Source organism: Rhinatrema bivittatum, chromosome 6 (assembly GCF_901001135.1).
Source record: "Rhinatrema bivittatum chromosome 6, aRhiBiv1.1, whole genome shotgun sequence".
NCBI classification, from domain to species: Eukaryota; Metazoa; Chordata; class Amphibia; order Gymnophiona; family Rhinatrematidae; genus Rhinatrema; species Rhinatrema bivittatum.
Window position 1 is genome coordinate 289,462,858 of NC_042620.1, and position 17,394 is coordinate 289,480,251.

Here is a 17,394-nt window from a genome sequence, read left to right on the forward strand (position 1 = left end):
TTATATTAAATTATATACTTTGCTTTTTAGCTGTATTATTTATTTTCCTTTTATTACGTGAGGTAATGGGATCTTAAGTATCGGTGCAGGGAGGAGATCTCAGGGATGGGGAGAGGAGTAGGAGAGGGTGAGAGAAAGGGAGGAAGACCAAGAATGGGTGAGGAGAAGATGAGAGGACTGCAGATGAGGAGAGGAGAAGCAGAGAAGACTGGAGATGGGAGATGGGGAAGATTGAGGGGCTGGGTGATCAGGAATCTGGGATGGTAGAAACCAGGATCTGGGGAGAAGGGAGAGGCAAGAAGGAACCAAGGTTTATGGATCTAGAGAATATAAACCAAGATCAAAGCAGAGAGCATGTGACTTGCAATGGGGGTGGGAGGGGAGGAGGAGACAGATGTCCCTATTGGGCTCTGGTCCTGCTCTCCTTTGACTTCCTCTCTAATCTCTTACCCAGTCTGGCATAGACACACTCATACACATATACACCCAGCACCAAGCCCTTCTTTCTCATATACAAAACACTCCCTCCCTCCTTCCCCCATTAATCTCTTTCTCTCATGCACAGTCAAGCTGATGACCTCCCATTCCCCAGTAGGCATGTGCAAAGGTAACATTTTAATTTCAGTTTGTTAATTTGTTTTGTAGGTCATCTCCATTCATTTGGTTTGTTTATAATGAAAATTAAATTCTTTATTCATTTTATTCATTCATTCATTCATTGGTTTACCATTAACGTCAATGGAGCAACCACTACAACCTATTTTGGACTCCAAAATTTGGGGGTTTCTCATAAATTGTAATGAAACTTGCAAGAAGATATCCTCGTAAGGGGGGGGGGGGGACACGTCACGTGCTCCTCACAAAGGAGTTCAGAAATGGCGTCCTGACTCCCGGCTAGACCACCAGGGAGTTTTGGTAAGTCTTGGGGGGGGATTAAGGAGGGTGAGGGGTTTAAATTTTTATTTAGGGAATCGGTGCACATATGGACATAGACTCAACTTATGGAATTCTCCATATGTCCATATTGACCGAAATTGACCCCCCCTTTCGACTTATGGACTTATGAACATAAACGTTTGCTCTGCACATCCCTAGTGGACACTAGACTGGAAAGGAACTCATTCAGTTCATCGGGGAAGTCAAACGACTGAGTCTGGTTATGGCATGTCACCCACATGCAGGCCGGGTAAAGCAACCCACATCTAGCTCCCAATGCCTGAAGTTGCAGCCTTCCATTTTGCCACAGTGGACTTTGCTAAACAGGAGAGAATGGCCCTTGAAGGATTAGGGACTTTAGTGCGAACCACGGAGAGAATTTCCAGCACTTGTGGATAGCAGAGTAATTTACAGGCCTTACCCCTTATTCAGTAAGGAGAGGAAAACGCGTGTCCAACCCGCAGCACCTAATAGCGCCCTCAACATGCAAATGCATGTTGATGGCCCTATTAGGTATGCCCGCGCGATACAGTAAGTAAAATGTGCAGCCAAGCCGCACATTTTACTTTAAGAAATTAGCGCCTACTCAAAGGTAGGTGCTAGTTTCTGCCGGCACCGGGAAAGTGCACAGAAAAGCAGTAAAAACTGCTTTTCTGTGCACCCTCCGACTTAATATCATGGTGATATTAAGTCGGAGGTCCCAAAGAGTAAAAAAAGTTTAAAAAAAAGAAAAAAAAATTAAAATGGGCCAGCAGCTGTCGGGCCGAAAACCGGACGCTCAATTTTGCCTGCGTCCGGTTTCCGAGCCCTTGGCTGTCAACGGGCTCGAGAACCAACGCTGACAAAATTGAGCATCGGCTGTCAAACCTGCTGATAGCCGCTGCTCCGGGCTAAAAGGAGGCACTATGGACGCACTAGTGTCCCTAGCACCTCCTTTTGCCTGTTTCTACCACACCACCTAATTTAAATACTGGATCGCGTGCACTGGCGAGTGGCCAGTGCGCACACCGGGAGAGCGGGCGTTCATCCGCTCTCCCAAGGACTTTACTGAATCGGCCTGTTAATGATTATATGGGTAAACAAATTTCTGGGAACATTTTGTTTCCTCCACAACCTTCAATGAAACAAGTAGCTGAACACAAATATGCATTTATTATGTCTGTATCATATACTGTTTGCCAGAATAGTGTGGTATACATTAAGCATTGTTACGTGTCTGTAGCAGCATAACTACAATGGCAATGTTGGCCCCAGAAACAAAACTAAAAATGTTTTGCCGCAGATTTTCATTTGTAATCATTGTCCGACGCTTCGCGAATTAGAGTCCAACAATAGTCACCCAGCATGGAGGGGTTCCACTTGCCTTGATACCATTTCTCCATTTTGACAATGTCTTGATGAAACCTTTCACCGTGTTCATCACTCACAGCGCTAAGGTTGTCTGTGATGAAGTCCAAGTGGGAATGAAGAAAATGTATCTTCAATGACATGTTGCACTTCATCAATTTGTATGTCTGAAGCAGATTTTCAACCTGTTCGACATAGTCTGCTGCCTTATAGTTGCCTAGAAAGTTACAAACAACATTCTTGAAGGCTGTCCACGCAACATGTTCTGTACCTTGCAGAAGACCATCAAAGTGGCTGTCCTTCATCACAGCTCAGATTTGTGGGCCAACAAAAACACCTTCTTTTATCTTGGCGTCACTTATGCGTGGCAACATTTGCCACAAATAATCAAAGGCATTTACTTTGCTTGTTCATTGCCTTAATGAAGTTTTTCATCAGTCCAAGTTTGATGTGCAAAGGTGGAAGAAATTAGGGATGTGCATTTGTTTGCAATGAAATAGGAAATAAAGACAATATTTCCTATTTCGTTGCGTTTCGGGGTGCCCGACGAAACAAAAGGAAAACCCATGAAATTTTGTGTGGTTTTCCTATCATTTTTTTTTTGGGGGGGGAGAGAGGGCACACAAACCCCCCCCCCCCAAACCCACCCCAACCCTTCAAATTTAATTACAAACCCCCACCCTCCTGACCCCCCTCAAGACTTACCGAAAGTCCCTGGTGGTCCAGCAGGGGTCCCGGGAGAGATCTCCCCCTCTCAGGCCATCGGCTGCCACTAATTAAAATGGCGCTGGTGGCCCTTTGCCCTTACCATGTGACAAGAGCTACCGGTGCCATTGATTGGCCCCTGTCACTTGGTAGGAGCAATGGATGGCCCGCGCACTGGCACTGGAGTTGAGGTTGTGGGTGAACCCTGAGGAAAATTCTAAGGCACAACACTCATGATTTTAACTTGCACTGTCTGTTCTTCCTTGGGGTTGCTCTCAACACTGTTACTCTGTTGTCCCTCATCATCTCACTGGAAGCTAAGATGCTACTGATTAATCCTCCCAAATATTTTTTAACTATTGGCTCTTCAATTTCTGATTAGAGAAGATTTTTCATCAGAATCAGTTAGTAAAAATACTGCCTTCACTCCCTCAGACGCAGTCACTATATAGGAGCATGCTGCTGGTTTTGGGTGTTGCAGTTTTGCTGTCTCTACATCACTAATGCTATTCTTGGATGGTTCTCCCATTTTTTTACTCTGCTTTAAAAAAAGAGGGGGAGGAACAGGTGGAAGTGGCATATGCTCTCCAAATTTCAATACTTTCTGCCTTAAACTGGCTTTTGCTCCTGCCATTCTGTGGCTAAAGAAAACATTTTCAGTTTACAGGCAGGGCTTCCTTTCTTCTTGTTGCTATTACTAGTGATAAGCTGGACTGCCCCTTCAGACATGTTTTTCCCCCCTCACTTTCATTCCTCTGCCCATTCCTCTCAGTGGCATGATGGAGTGTGAAACCTACTAGGGGGGTTTGATACAACAAAGGAATTTAATATTGATACTGTATCACTTATGACACTATTTACTGTATGGAAAAATGTCTGTCGCACACACATGCACACATACGGTGTAAGTGCGTGCTATATACTGCTGAGTGTTAACTTATTGAATCCTTTACACACACAAAACACTACTAGAGAAAGTACTAAAGTTAAGCAGAACTAAGAACTTAAGGCTAGCAGCCTGGCCAGACTAAGACTCTTCTTCAATCAATCAGTCTGTCAGGGTGCTAACCTCACACTGTTTCAGATACTCAGACAGACATAGACAAAAAATTACTAGCACTATGTTTCAATCTCCAGTGACACTAGTCTCCTCATCCAGTTCAATGCCACTACCTATCTGTCTGTCACAGTGAGACCATTGTAGCAGGGAAGATCAATGCCAAAGTAAACTTTTTCAAAGTTTTTTTGAACTGCGAGAGAGCTTCTTGCAAGAGATCATTCTCTACCAACTGCTAGAGAGGAAGACAGTTTCTTAGACATGCTCAGACCTCTCAGTGGGACAATATCAGTGTCCCTTGATCCATAACTAGCAGCAATAGGCTAGGTGAAAAGCTGCTTCACTCTGATTTGTCCTCTGGTCTCCTTTGCAAAATTGTTTCACATCTGCTCTCAGGAGACTGTGATGTTAGATATGCAGAGTTGGTTAAGTTACCTGCACCTGTTTATTCAGTGTTCACTGGATTACAGCACAGCCATCAACTTGAATGGGTATCATAAATGAGATGAAAATGTTTGTTTCATTCTTGGAACTTCGTGAGGGATGAAAACAAGGAGATGCCGAAGGTCCTCAAAAGAAGTTTATTGAAAACAATTAATCCGTGAATGCCCGACTCTAGGCCTGAGTTTCGCCCAGTGAAGGGCTGCTTCAGGGGCTATAATAAAATAATCATTACAAAAGTAACATTAACAACAATATAATTCATAAACGACACATAGAAAAATAACCTAAACAAAACACAGACTAATAAACATACAGAATAATCATATGAGTCAGTTTATAAAGGGACAGTGAGAGGATGGGAAACAAATGAGATAAAAAGACCGCTTATGGATTTTATGATATGAGCACACCAACAAGATAGTTAAAGACTGGCTACCAATGTTTTGGAGTTCATTGTTGATGTCGTTTTAAATGAGGTAATGATTTATGTGTTTTTTCACAATTTCAACTGCTTCCAAGATATGAATGTATCACATCTATTATTCATATTTATTTTTATTTATTTTTTCCCAATAGGCATGACAGTTTCAAAGTGCATTGCACCAAATGAGATATTTTGTTTTAAACAGGTAAAAAACTGCTTTTAAACTGTGCCATGGTCTTTTTATCTCATTTGTTTCCCATCCTCTCACAGTCCCTTTATAAACTGACTCATATGAATATTCTGTATGTTTATTAGTCTATGTTTTGTTTAGGTTATTTTTCTGTGTGTTGTTTATGAATTATATTGTTATTAATGTTGCTTTTGTAAATATTATTTTAATATAGCCACTGAAGCAGCCCTTCACTGGGTGAAACTCAGGCCTAGAGTCGGGCATTCACGGATTAATTTGTTTTCAATAAAATTCTTTTGAGGACCTTCGGCATCTCCTTGTTTTCATCCCTCACGGCTTTGCTAGACCGACTTCCTTCTTGTTTTCTGGGCCCATTCTTGGAACTCCTCCATTCATTTCGTAGTTTCATAAATGAAACAAAAATGGACTCATTTGTTACATTTTACCCATTCATTTCATCCCTCTCTCAGTTCCTCCTAGCCTCTCCAAAATGCTGTGTCTGCTCCAGGCTTACCTCCTTCCCCTCTAACCTGCATGCTGCCTGGGTGGGAAGGGATTAGATAAGGAAGCAGAGAGTTGCTCTCTGGTGAATGAGATTCAGCACAGCTGGAAGGTAGCACATTTTTAGCCAGCCTGATACCCTCTCCCCCCCCTCCATATTATTGCCACCCTATGCACAGGCCTAGTATGCTTCTTGACAAATCCAGGCCTGCCTGAAAACACCCTGATTACTGTCAGGTGCTCACTTTTAGTACTGTTTTTCACCATCCATTGATGACTGATGTCCCTGTGCCTCTCAGGTCTATTCTTCCCTCTGTAGGCAAGGAAACAATAACTTCACTGTTTACAATGAAGTTATCTACTTTCCTTAAGGTTTGGGGGTAATATAAGAACTTTTAGATATGATGGTCACCACTGTCTGTTCTGAATTGGTTGTTGTAAAGGTTTACCCTTATCAGTTCTTTCCAAAATCTCATGCATGTAATCCTATCAACCTTGTCATTTCTCTTGCTTTGGACAATAATTGCAGGAGTATTTCCTATGGTTTTACACCTGGTAACCAACCCCATGGTATTAAAATAGTAATGCTGACATTCAGACAATAATATGGATTTCACACAGTTGTCTAGCATTGAAAGGTTTCACTTTGGTAATGTTATGATTACTGAATGGCATGGTTGCAAACATGCTGGGAGGGCAGATTTGTTCATTAAGTACATACTGTATACAGTTCCTATGATGATCCAAAAGTACAGCATAATAAGGATTTTGTGTACATATGGCTATAGGCAGTAGGTAAAACAATTCACACAAAGCAAGCATTATTCTTTTCTCATTTACATGATTAAAAGTAATGTGGTGGCAAAGTCTACATTCACAAACATTTTGGGAATTGCTTCAGTTGAGACCTAAATTGATGACCCCAGTGCATAGCATTCAGCCTCTATAAGTCTGCTGGGCTGTATGTTACCCACTCCTAGTCCCAATGCAGCTCTCTCATGTAGCATTTCCCTTTCGCCAGTCCTCCCGTGATACCTTACCTTCATCTCTTGTCCCTCTAGCACCCTTTTGCCTTCCCATGCCCAGCTTCGCTTTGTGAAGTAGTTAACAGTTGCAAACTCGATCAGCGCAGAAAACACAAAGGCGTAACAGACGGCTATGAACCAGTCCATGGCCGTCGCGTACGCCACTTTTGGCAAGGAGTTTCTAGCGCTGATGCTCAGTGTGGTCATTGTGAGGACTGTGGTGACACCTGCCAAAGCAAAGAAGATGAAAAGAAAGAGACAGGAGAGAGCACAGTTAAAATGCATGCAACAATGGGTTGCTTTTCTACCTGTTCACTTTAAGTGGCAGAATTAACTGGATTTGTCAAGATATCAACTTGCTTGTTTGTTGACTCAACTGCACTAGCTTTGTTTACCATTCTGAATCAGTTTTTGCAATGGGTGGGAAAGAAATATAAGACAGAAATAAATAAATAAATAAATAAATAAACAAATAAATAAATAGGAAATAATGTGTATATATATATTTATTTTTCCCTGTCTAGAAATAAAATATGTGCATATATTATTATCACTATTCATCTATTTAAAACCTTTCCTTCTCTGAGTCTTTTCCTTAGCATTTTGTGCTATAGTCATACCTTGCATATGTCAGTATGATGCCTTCCTGGGGTTCAAATATATAAAGGCAGAACTCTGCATCCTGATTTGATACGTTCATTAAAATTGGTGAGACTATCAATGAAACTTTCAACATGCTGGCTTTGATTATTACGAGAGTAACTGTCCTCTTGGAAGACATTGCCTAGGTTTGGTTTTCCTTCTTCCTTCTCTCTCTGTATTTCTTGGCCACCTCCCATTTATATTGTGGTCTCTGTAAGAAGTGACCTATTATTTTCTATTGTTGGTTATATCCATATTTATTGCTTGATTGATTGCTTTTTCTTTTTCAAGTGTATACTTGTATATTAATTTGTAAATGTATAAATGAAAAATGGCAAAAAGAAGCTTTCAAGAGTTATAAAGCTTTTGGGGGTAATTATCAATGGGACTTCTGCAGGTGAAACAGCGTTTTACCTGTAGAAGTGGACTTTTACAAAATTACCCACCCGATATGCAAGTAAACATGCACGTATGTCATATTTGCATATAAGTGGTGGAGACGTTCCTGGGGGGTAGAATTCGGATTTACGCATCTTGTAAAATTTGACTGTATGTGCATTATATGTACATTTTCAGAAAAATGTTTGCACGCCGTATACCAGGTGTAACTTGTATGGGGTAGATTTGGTGGGCACATTTCAAAGCAAATATGCAGTGTATGTTCGCTTTGAATTTTAGTGTAATTTACGCCTGTCCTTGCAGCGGAAGATATGTGAGATTTTTTGAACAACAAGCAAACTTGATCAGAAGATCCCTGACAAACATTTCTGCTAAGTAGCCTGCTATTATTAAGAGCAGCGGACCCTGCTAATGAGCATGTGCAAAGTCCACTGCGTAACTGACAGGCAGGGATTCCAAAACGAAATCTCTGGGCATTGTCTGCTTGCTTTGTCCTCCCCCGGCCTCGAGCCTACCCCTTTTCAGTGTTGGTGCTCTTTTCTTGCTGGAGCGGAGGAGTCATTTTTCAACCTTCAATATTACCCAGGTAAAATCTTTCAAAAATTGTACTCTAGAGAGTAAAGCTGCCTCAGAAATTAGATAATAAAAACAACAATGATTTTGCATCATTCAACTGACAATTGAATTATCTAACATCTGTATTGTGGAGGCTCGGGATGGTATTTACAGGTCCATATTCAGTAAGCCAGGAAATGGACAAGTTAAATAGGCAGCTAAAGTTAGCCAGATAACTTGTCCCGGATATTCAGCGGGATAAAAGTCTCACTGAAAATACTCTGCTAAAGTTTTACAACTAAATGTAACCAGATAACTTATAAACCTAACTGGCTATGTTTGAATATAACATAGCTGGCCTTGTGTGGTAGGATAACTTACTACTTGACCAGACATCTTCAAAACATATCTTGTTAAATGCCAGTATCAAGAATAAAAGCAACAGCTGTAAAGGGGGCCCTGCGGCGTGATTCCCTCCTTCTTCCCCTCATATTTCATATAAGCCCTGCTGGGCCAAGCCTCGCATCCCCCATTCCCCAAGCTCCTCTTAAGTTTTAATATAAAGTTCCGGGTCCACAGGTTGGGATCACATCCACCTCTGTCCCATTACAATTTGGTGCTCGCCTCCATCCATAGTCCCAATGTCCCTGGCTACCCTTCCCATCTCCCCTGAGTCCCCCCCTCCCCTATCTGCCTGGCACTGAAGACCCTTGCCGGGAGCGAGGTAAGCAATGACCCGCTTCTGGAGCTCCAATGCTGCTTCTAACTAAAGCCATGGGATGGGTAAATGTTTACTTTGCTACCAGTAGGGTCGTGGGCATGGGGGGGGGGGGGAGGTCAGGGTGGACTGCGGGCAGGTGGGTCTTGGAGAAACACCTGACTGTAATGGTTATAATGAACCAGGGAAGCAGTTGTGTGTGTGTGTGTGGGGGGGGGGGGGGGGGTGAGGTTCAACCTGTGGACACCAGATTCAAATTTAGGAGGGGTTGAGGAGTGGGGTATGCACGGCTAGGCAGAACGTTATATGAAATATGGAAGTGGGCAGGGAAGGAATTAGGCTGCAAGCCCCTTGACATCTTTTTGGGTGCATTTCTCTACAGTGCAACGTAACCAGATATCTTTTGATGATATCCAATTAAGTAGCGTTATCTGGCCACACAAGCAGGCCGATGCAATACCGGCACGTAAAAAGCGCCCAACCACCTCTCCTGGGCACCCAATGTCATATTTAAATGACCTGCTGTGATAAAAAGGATGCGCTAGGGAAAATTGTGCGTCCTTGGCATCGGGCATGTAGGAGACATGGCTGGGCGCCCAGCGGCTGACCTGACCTAAGCTCCCTCCCCCCAAGGTCTGGCCCGATGGGCCAAGCGGTCCCAGTCGGACCCAGGGGTCCAGTACCTGAATTTGAGAATCGGAGGTCTGTAGGAGAAAAGCTCCCTTACTAGACTGCAAACCTCCTCCCTCCTGATCAGCAACCCTTGCCAGAGACACATTTCTCAGCCTTCTGAAAGGCGATTGGTCCTTTCACTGACATGTGACAGTGAATGGACCAATCGACAATAAGTGAAGGAGTGAATAAATTAATATTAAGTGTCAGGCAAGGGTCCCTGGCCAGGAGGGATGAGGTTTGCAGTCTGGCAAAGGCAATTTTCATAAGGACCTCGGATTCTTGAATTCATGACCCGGACCACTTGGCCCATCAGGCCAGACCTCGGATGTGGTCAGACCATTGTTTTTTGTTTTTTGTTTGTTTTACCTTGCTCCTTTTTCTGTTCCTCCAATATAATAACACAACGATATAAAGTCAGAGGAAGCACAGAAAAGCAGTAATTTCTACTTTTCTATACACTTTTTGGGCTCCTCCAAAATGAACACCTGCTCAGGGAAGGCGTTAATTTTGAAGAGTAAAAATGTGCGAACGTGCATTTTGGGCGTATTTTTTTTTTTGGGGGGGGCATCGGGGGAATATCTAAATAGCCTCATCAACATGAATTTACATGTGATGAGCACTATTAGCTATGCACGCGATTGGTCACACTAATCCCTGTTTTGCATCGGGGGTTATGGACACTTGTTGAGCCATGCGCTGCAGCCAGCGCATGGTACAGCATCGGCCTGAAGGACGGATAACTTTACATCTATTCTGAAGCAGGTCTAAACTAAGTTATCCAGCTAACTTAGGGGTTCATTTACTAAACGGATCGCATGCGATAAGGGGCGTTTCACATGCAAAAAGTCTCTTATCGTGTGCGATACCAAGATGGGGGACAGAGTCGGGGCAGCGTCAGCCCTGGAAGAGGGGAGGCTGCGCCAATAGCGAAAAGTAAGCACCTTTATCGCTGTCAGTTTTGCGCTGAATAACTACACTATTTATGGTGTAGTTATTAGGCGCGACGCCGGCAGTGATCGCACCACAGAGGTGCGATCGCTGCTGGCTATCGCAGAAATGCCCCCCCCCCGCCCCCGATTCGCCCCCTGCCCTCCGTTACCGTGGGATCCACTATGCCTTGCGGCATTAGAAAATCCAGCCCTTAGCCAGATAGACCTGAAATTCAGCTAAGCAAGTCAGGGATGCTACCGTAACACATTTTTTTCTCTGCAGGGACGATGTAGGATTTTGCCACCCCTAGACACTTTTGATGCTTTCACTTCCCCACCTTAAGAACATAAGAACATAAGAAATTGCCACGCTGGCTCACACCAAGGGTTCATCAAGCTCAGCATCCTGTTTCCAACAGAGGCCAATCCAGGCCACAAGAACCTGACAATTACCCAAACACCAAGAAGATCCCATGCTACTGATGCCAGTAATAGCAGTGGCTATTCCCTAAGTAAACTTGATTAATAGCAGTTAATTAATTTCTCCTCCAAGAACTTATCCAAATCTTTTTGAACCCAACTACACTAACTGCACTAAGCACATCATCTGGCAACAAATTCCAGAGCTTTATTGTGCGTTGAGTGAAAAATAATTTAATTTTAATAGTTTTAAATGTGCCCCATGCTAACTTCATGGAATGCCCCCTAGTCCTTCTATTATTCAAAAGTGTAAATAATCAATTCACATCTACTCATTCAAGACCTCTCATGATCTTAAAGGCCTCTATCATATCCCCCCTCAGCCGTCTCTTCTCCAAGCTGAAAAGTCCTAACCTCTTTAGTCTATCCTCCTCATAGGGGAGCTCTTCCATCCCCTTTATCATTTTGGTTGCCCTTCTCTGTACCTTCTCCATCGCAACTATATCTTTTTTGAGATGCGGCGACCAGAATTGTACACAGTATTGAAGGTGTGGTCTCACCATGGAGCGATACAGAGGCATTATGACATTTTGTTTTATTACGATATCAATCACACGTTATAGGCCCTTATAATTAATATATTCCAGGAACCACAGTTGTAATCAAAACTTCAAAATATTAGTGAACCCGGTATAGTTTTTAACACTTCAACATAGTGTGTAGCTATCTGTTTGAAGTGTTAAAAACTATACCGGGTTCACTAATATTTTGAAATTTTGTTTTATTAACCATTCCCTTCCTAATAATTCCTAACATTCTGCTTGCTTTTTTGACTGCTGCAGCACACTGAGCCAACGATTTTAAAGTATTATCCACTATGATGCCTAGATCTTTTTCCTGGGTGGTAGCTCCTATTATGGAACCTAACATCATGTAACTACAGCAAGGGTTATTTTTCCCTATATGCAACACCTTACAGTTTTCCACATTAAATTTAATCTGCCATTTGGATGCCCAATCTTCCAGTCTTGCAAGGTCCTCCTGTAATATATCATAATCTGATTGTGGTTTAACTACTCTGAATAATTTTGTATTGTCCGCAACTTTGATAACCTCACTAGTCATTTTCCTTTCCAGATCATTTATATATATATATATATATATATATATATATATATATATATATATATATATATATTGAAAAACACTGGTCCAAGTGCAGATACGTGAAGCACTCCACTGTTTACCCTTTTCCACTGAGAAAATTGACCATTTAATCTCTGTTTCTTGTCTTTTAACCAGTTTGTAATCCACGGAAAGGCATCGCCTCCTATCACATGACTTTTTAGTTTTCTTAGAAGCTTCTCATGAGGGACTTTGTCAAACGCCTTCTGAAAATCCAAATACACTACATCTACTGTTTCACCTTTATCCACATGTTTATTAACCCCTTCAAAAAAATGAAGCAGATTTGTTAGGCAAGACTTCCCTTGGGTAAATCCATGTTGACTGTGTTCCATTAAACCATGTCTTTCTATATGCTCTACGATTTAGATCCTTAGAATAGTTTACACTATTTTTCCTGGCACTGAAGTCAGGCTCACTGGTCTATTGTTACCTGGATCGCCCCTGGAGCCCTTTTTAAATATTGGGGTTACATTGGCCACCCTCCAGTCTTCAGGTACAATGGATGATTTTAATGATAGGTTCCAAGTTTTACTAATAGATCAGAAATTTCATTTTTTAGTTCCTTCAGTACCCTAGGATGCATACCATCCGGTCCAGGTGATTTGCTACTCTTTAGTTTGTCAATCTGGCCTACTACATCTTCCAGGTTTACAGTGATTTGGTTCAGTTTGTCTGACTCATCACCCTTGAAAACCATCTCCGGAACTGATATTTCCCCAACATCCTCATTAGTAAACACGGAAGCAAAGAATTCATTTAGTCTTTCTTACCTTCTGTAAGGGCAGTTAAAGGGTAGCAGAGGGGCTGTTCTCTGCAGAATAAGAGGCAGCAAAGTTGAAAGGCAGCAAATTTTAGCCAGCCTGCTGCCCCTAAATGTTTATTTAGTGACCATCATATAGTGCTTAAGGCTTTCCAAACCGTATCTGCCCTGATTAGCACTTGGACTTTGTAATCATCAGTCACTCTGTGCGTGGGTTATGAATTCTTATGATTTTAGCTATATATATTCATACAGATACTTATTATTACAAGCTATCTCCACACTTATTTGCAGAAAGTCCACTGTATTGGCGAGGCTCTTAATGGATCAAGGTCCTACATTGCAATGTTTCAGAGTCATTAATCTCCTTCTTCAGGGAATAGATTTGCTTGTGTGGACTGGTGTCAATTTTATCTGCAAAGGATGAAAATGAGTTAAAGATGCCCTACAAATAATTTCTTCAGTGGCAGTCATTGACGGAAGGCACTTACTAGCTCTCAGAACCTCAACATTCCATGTAAGTAGATGAGGCTCAGTATTTCCATTCTTGAATATATATATATGTGGCCAAACATATAACATATAAGATTAACCTTTCACGTTCTGTTTTTAGCACTGAATGAACTCTCTTTTCAGCGTTCAGCATGCAGGATCGGACTGACCAAGTACGTGCCTTCCGTCAATGTCTGCCACTGAAGAAAGGGTGCCTCCTTGCAGTCCTTAGCTAAAATTATGTACATGATGGAATACTGTGGATGCTTTTTGCCAGCCAGAGGAGGGCAATTTTCACCCAAGCTAATTTATCCGGGCAAATAGCTATTTACCTGGTGATTGGCTTTGAACATGTCTTCCCAAGAGAAGCAGTATCTCTACATCAGCAGGGAGCTGGTAAATGCTGCCTAGCTCTGGTGAAATGGCCTGCAGCTCTTGCAAACATCATAAGAACATGAGGCAACTCCCATTAAGGGTGCAGTTATATAACTTCAAGTTTATGACCCTATTCATGGAGTATCGTGGAGATTCTCCCACTGAGGTAAAGAGTGAAGTGAAACCCTATAAGGGGAAAGAAGGAACTTTAACACACAAAGGATGTCGTCTGCTATTACTGACATCAGCAGCATGTTATCTTCTTGGTGTTTGCCTTTGGCTACTTGCCAGGTTCTTGTGGCCTGGTTTGGCCTCTGTTGGAAACAGGATGCTGGGCTTGATGGACCCTTGGTCTGACCCAGCATGGCAATTTCTTATGTTCTTATGTTGTTAAGGAACAGGGAATTTTGTCTCTTGTTGAACCAACTCAAATTTCTGTACTAGGGTTATGTGGAGGCAGGAATAGTTCTGCTAAAGGAGTCCTTTGCAAACCCTTTTTTTTTTTTTTAATCACAGCTCAAATTTCAAATTTCCTGGAATTTGAAAAAATGTAGCAGGTTATTGTTTCTGTGAATTGCAACATGTGTGAATACATGTGTAATTTTATTAATTAATTAATTTTAAAGTACTTTTATTCCACTAATATCAACGTGTTCTAAGTGGATTACAAAATAAAACATATTTCAATCAATAAACCAATAGCAACAGGCAAATTTGATCACAAGATTATTGCCAAACTAAGATGAACTCAGATCATTTCTGCTATTATTGAATACAATTAATATGTTTTGGATCTATAGCCACAGTGAGGAATTTCACCTTCTGAGGACCACTACCAGGGTTTAATTTGTGGTGCAACAGCCTGGAATGGAGTTCCACCATTTCTTTTCAGACTTAGAAGGCAGAGCAGCAAAGGAGGTCTGCTCTAGCCCCTCTCCACTAGGCAGCCTTCAGGGAAAAGTAGGGTGAGGATGGAGCAGCCAGAGGAGAGAGGAGCCACTTTGCTCCCTAATTCAGCCCTTTCTTCCTGATCCACGCCTCCCTCCTGTTCTGCAGGGAACAAGACATGAAGGTGTGATTCTGAAGCAGATGCTGTGTTGCTTTTGGCCGGCCGCAGGTCCGTCCTGCGACTGGCTACTCTTACCTGCAACCCTGGACTAGGAGGGGCTTCCCAGTTGCCAACCAGTGAAAATGCGGCTGAAATGCACTGTGCAGGCCCAACACAGCCACAAGGGACGCCACTCGGTTGAGTGAGAGTTCCTAGGCATACGCATGCATGGCTAAGCACTTGCAAAAGGCCAGCAGTGGGAAATGTCCCGCAGCACCTCCAGATAACTTCACAGGTCTACCACTATTTAATTCCTGCTCTGATCTACATCTGATGCTTTGGCAATAGGTCGAATTCCTGTGAGTAGCTGATGGCCATGCTGTTCCTGGTTCCTGCTCACATTCTTGTGTCCTGTCTGATTCCTGGTTCCTGTGTCTTTGGTGGTCCTGTGTCTTCATCTGGTCATTCCTCATCCATCTGCTCTCCGTGCTGTCCTGCCTTGCCTTCCTCCCTATGGATTGACTCCTCAGCTTTGGACCTCGGCTTGAACCTTGACTTCGTCTTCGTTTTGATTTCTCGGATGACCTCGGACCTCCTTTTCACTTTCATGGATCGGGGCCCGCCATGACCTCAATTTGTCCTTGTTTCTTCTGTCTGCTGCCTAAAATGACTTGTCTTCTTCTCGCTGGCCATCTACTTTTGCGACAGATCTTTCTTGACCCAGAGGCCCATGTCTAAGAACAGCTGGCCCTGGCACCCAAGGGCTGAACCTGCAGAGAATGTGGGCTGATATTGGTGAAGCTCTTGTTAGGCCTCTGCTCCAGCCAGCTCTGCCTACCAATGGTGAGGACCTGCAGAGCTCCTCCCTGTGGGTTCACACTTGCAACAGATTTCCGAGGCCATGGACCCAGTGGATCACTCAGCAGTAACAATTTTTGGAACTGCTGGTGGAATCTATGGAATGCCTTAGCACCAGCTCAACATCACTAAGGCATCATCTGTTTCTCCAGCTCCTGAGATACCAGCAGCTTCAGAAGCCGTGCCCATGGTGCACCTCCTGGTATCCGGTATGCGGGGAATCCAAGCAATGCCGTGGATTCTTAAATCAGTGCTTCATGCATTATTCTCTCCAGCCTGTACAATTTTACAGTGACACCATCAAATCCTCCTTCATCCTCTCTCTTCTGGATAGAAAGGCTTTGGCCTGGACCTCTCTCTTGTGGGAACGTGGAGACATACTTATCCAGGACTTACAGCAGTTCATCAAAGCCTTTAAACTGTTGTTTGATGAACCCGGCTGGCTGGCCACTGTGGGATCGAAACTCCTTCACCTCCAGGAGGGTACCCAACCTTTGATGGATTGGGTCATTGGGTTCCGCACCATGTGCACTGAATTAAATTGGTGAGAGGATAGCCTTTGATACATCTTCTTGGAAGGACTATCCTTGCGGGTGAAAGATGAACTAGCTGCACAAGAGCTTCATCATTCACCCGCAAGCAATCCCCAGATGAATTGAGGAGAGTGGAGCTGTAGCCGGGGCATCCCTAGCATGATGGGGTACACTGCTTTCTCGATGACGTAGAGAGTGATACTCTCCACATGCAAAATGCTGGTATGGAACCACAGAGGAACTGTGACCATGCTGATCCACCCGGGAAGTGGTTCTCCATGGATGGAAGAGATGACTAGTGGTGGCTCCCAGTGAACCATGGACTAGGGTCTCCGGACTCACTCATTCATCTGGCAGGGAGAATCAACCGCCGCCTCACTAGTCAACGTGCACTATCCCTAGCTGGACCCTCATTATGGAATTCTATGCCCACCCACCTACGCCTTGAAACCTGCACTAAGAAATTCAGACAGAACCTCAAGACCTGGTTGTTCACTCGATCCTACCAATGAGCCCCCTCCTCTTATCACTCTTCTCTCCTTCACCCCTCCGCCACCCCCCCGCCCCTCCCTTCACCCCCCCAGGTCCTTGACCGAATACCCCATTTCTTAACTCTCCCCCCCCCCCCTGTTTTCATTGTACATTATCTTTACTTGTATTGAATTATATTTTTATTGTACATTATCCATAATTGTATTTAGCTATGTTTTTGTGTTTACATACTTGTACAGCATAACCTTGGCTTCCTGCACCCTCTAACTCCCCGCCCCCCCACCTCTTCCCAGTTTCTATCATCAGTTTCATTGTAAAGCCCTGTTGGCTACTTATTGTTCTATGGAAACCGATGTGATGTTTTCTTAACCAATGTCGGTATACAAAAAACTTTAAATAAATAAATAAATAAATACATAAATAAATATAACCCGGGAGTTGCAACTCCCACAGAGGCCGATATTCCTGGCCCCATCCTTCTCATGTCTGCTTACTACGATACCGGCAATGCCTCCTACTGACACAAGGTCTGAGGAACCTATGCAACTGGGATAGTCATCTCTCCCCAGAGAAGAGGCTCTGCCACCACACCTTGGGATTCTGCTTTTACTGTGTCAGGAAGGGGCATCAGTTGGTGCACTACCCCCAGAGGCTGGGAAACTAGCAATCCTAGGAGCCAGT

The 17,394-nt window shown here is 43.2% G+C and overlaps 1 protein-coding gene across 1 annotated transcript in view; it reads right to left on the reverse strand.

Annotated features, from left to right (window-relative positions):
• Window positions 1–17,394, reverse strand: part of LOC115094717 (gamma-aminobutyric acid receptor subunit alpha-3-like) — a 263,575-nt gene that overhangs the window by 49,587 nt on the left and 196,594 nt on the right. The window contains exon 7 of the mRNA XM_029607973.1: window positions 6,645–6,856. Within this exon, the coding sequence (XP_029463833.1) occupies window positions 6,645–6,856 (212 nt within the window). The remainder of the gene's footprint in view (window positions 1–6,644; window positions 6,857–17,394) is intronic.